General features: G+C 70.2%; 1 protein-coding gene across 1 annotated transcript in view; it reads left to right on the forward strand.

Annotated features, from left to right (window-relative positions):
- The window catches only part of LOC121342201, a gene marked incomplete at its 5' end in the record, with an annotated part of 7319 nt that overhangs the window by 520 nt on the left and 3830 nt on the right, over positions 1 to 2969 (forward strand). Inside the window, one exon of the mRNA XM_041416431.1 lies at positions 1031 to 2253. Within this exon, the coding sequence (XP_041272365.1) occupies positions 1031 to 2253 (1223 nt within the window). The remainder of the gene's footprint in view (positions 1 to 1030; positions 2254 to 2969) is intronic.

Consider the following 2969-nt stretch of genomic DNA (forward strand, 5'->3'; position numbering starts at 1 on the left):
TGTGTGGGACCCCCGAGCGCCCGAAGGGGAGGGGTGGGGGCGGTGGGGAGAGCAGGGCGTGGGGGCAAAGTGGGGGACACGGGGACATTGGGGGCGGTGGGGACAGTGGGGACACCAGGACACGGGGACAGTCTGGGGGACAGAGGGACATTGGGGACGGTGGGGACACCAGGACACGGGGACAGTCTGGGTGTTGGAGGTGGGGCAGGGGACACGGGGACAGCAGGGACACCAGGACACGGGGGCAAACTGGGGACACTGGGGACATTAGGGACATCAGGACACAGGGACAGTCTGGGGTACATGGGGACACTGGGGACATTGGGGACATCAGGGAGACCAGGACACAGGGACAGTGCGGGTGCTGGAGGTGGGGCAGGGGACACGGGGACATCGGGGACACCGCTAGGGACACTGGGGACACCAGGGCATGGGGAGAGTCTGGGGGACACAGGGACAGTGGGGACATTGGGGACATTGGGGACACCAGGGCATGGGAACAGTCTGGGGGACACAGGGACATTGGGGGCGGTGGGGACACCAGGACACGGGGAGAGTCCGGGTGCTGGGGGTGGGGCAGGGGACACGGGGACACTGCTGGGGACACTGGGGAGAACAGGACATGGAGACAAACAGGGGGACACGGGGACACCGGGGACACCCGGGGAGGGACACAAACAGGGGGACACGGGGACGCTGGAAGTGGCAGGGGCTGGGGGTGGCACCGGAGGGGGCTTGGGGACAGCGGGGCCACCAGAAGTGGGGACACACGGGGTGGGACAAGGGGACAGGGACGTGGGGACGCTGGGAGTGGCACGAGAGGACACTCGGGGTGCTGGGGGTGGGGACACAGGGACACCGGGGACACCCGGGCTGGGACACAGGGAGCCAAGGGGTGCTGGGCTGGGGACACTGGGAGTGGCACGAGGGGACACTCGGGGTGCTGGGGGTGGGGACACAGGGACACCGGGGACACCCGGGCTGGGACACAGGGAGCCAAGGGGTGCTGGGGGTGGGGACACGGGGACAGCAGCAGGGACGGGGCACGGGGACGCAGGGACACCTGGGATGGCACGTGGGAACCTGCGGGGGGCTGGGGACACGGGGACAGCACCGCTGCCACATCCCCTCTGTGCCCCCCAGGGCCCTGTGCCACCCCCGTGTCCCCAACCCTCCGTGTCAGCCCAGTGCCACCGAGCCCCAATGCCACCCCAATGTCCCTCTATGTGTCCCCAGTGTCCCCAAGCCCCAATGGCAGCCCAATGTCCCTCCATGTCGCCCCAGTGTCCTTCCATGTCACCTCAGTGCCACCGAGCCCCAATGCCACCCCAATGTCCCTCCATGTGTCCCCAAGCCCCAATGCCACCCCAATGTCCCTCTATGTGTCCCCAGTGTCCCCAAGCCCCAATGGCAGCCCGATGTCCCTTCATGTCACCCCCATGTCCCCATCACCTCCCTTGTCACCCCAGATGCCCACGAGGTCCCTGTCACAGGCCACCACGGCGGGGTCCGGGGCCACCGTGGGGGGATCCGGGACGACCACGGGGGGATCTGGGGCCACCACGGGGGGATTTGGGGCCACCACAAAGACGAACTGGGCCACCACGGGGATGCCTGAGCCCACCCCAGCTGGATCTGGGGCCACCATGGGGGACACCAGGACCACCACCCAGGGGACCGGGACCACCGCGGTGGGGTCTGGGGCTGTCCCGGCGCCGTCCGGGGCCACCACGGAGAGCTCCGGGGCCACCCCCCAGGGGACCGGGGCCACCGCGGCGGGCTCGGGGGCCGGCGGGCGCTGGTGGCGGGTGGCGTTGGCCCGGGCGGGCTCGGGGCTGGCCCGGGCGGGCTCGGGGCTGGCCCGGGCTCGGCGGCGCTGGGACGCGCTGGCCACGGCGTGGGCGCTGGCGCTGCTCTTCGGGCTGCCCCAGGTCGGCATCTTCGGGCAGCGCGAGGTGGCCCCGGGCGAGAGCGACTGCTGGGCCACCTTCGCGCAGCCCTGGGGCGCCCGCGCCTATGTCACCTGGGTGGCGCTGGCCGTGCTGGTGGCACCCGCCGTGCTGCTGGGGGTGCTGCTGGTGGCCGTGGCCCGCGCGCTCCGGGGGTCCCCCGGGGGTCCCGGGGGGCTCGGGCGGGCCCGGGCCAAGAGCCACCGCATGGCCGTGGTGGTGCTGGGCGTGTTCGTGCTCTGCTGGAGCCCCTTCTTCTGTGCCCAGCTCTGGGCTGTGTGGGACCCCCGAGCGCCCCGAGAAGGTGAGAGGGGACAGGGGACAGGGACACGGGGACACGGGGACATGGGGACACGGGGACAGGGGACACGGGGACAGGGATATGGGGACAGGGACATGGGGACACGGGGACAGGGATATGGGGACAGGGACATGGGGACACGGGGACAGGGATATGGGGACAGGGAGACATGAGGACACAGGGACAGTGAGCTCTGCTGGAGCCCCTTCTTCTGTGCCCAGCTCTGGGCTGTGTGGGACCCCCGAGCGCCCCGGGAAGGTGAGAGGGGACAGGCACACGGGGACAGGGACATGGGGACACGGGGACATGGGGACAGGGATATGGGGACAGGGATATGAACACGGGGACAGGGGACACAGGGACAGGGGACACAGGGACATGGGGACAGGGACATGGGACATGGGGACAGGGGGACATGGAGATGGGGGTTGGGGACAAGGAGAAGGTGACAGGGACACAGTGATGGGGACATGGGGACAGGGGCCAGGGAGGTGACAGTGCCATGGGGGTGACAGGACTGTGGGGGTGACAGCGCCATGGGGGTGGCAGGGCCGGGGAGGTGACAGCGCCATGGGGGAGGTGACAGCGCCATGGGGGAGGTGACAGCGCCATGGGGGAGGTGACAGCGCCATGGGGAGGTGACAGTGCCATGGCGACATCGCCCAGCTGAGCGTGACCCCGACATTTCCCACGCCGCGCTCCGGCTGGGGCTGGCTGTC

The sequence above is a fragment of the Onychostruthus taczanowskii genome, unplaced genomic scaffold (assembly GCF_017590055.1).
Source record: "Onychostruthus taczanowskii isolate IOZ18803 unplaced genomic scaffold, ASM1759005v1 scaffold510, whole genome shotgun sequence".
NCBI lineage: Eukaryota > Metazoa > Chordata > Aves > Passeriformes > Passeridae > Onychostruthus > Onychostruthus taczanowskii.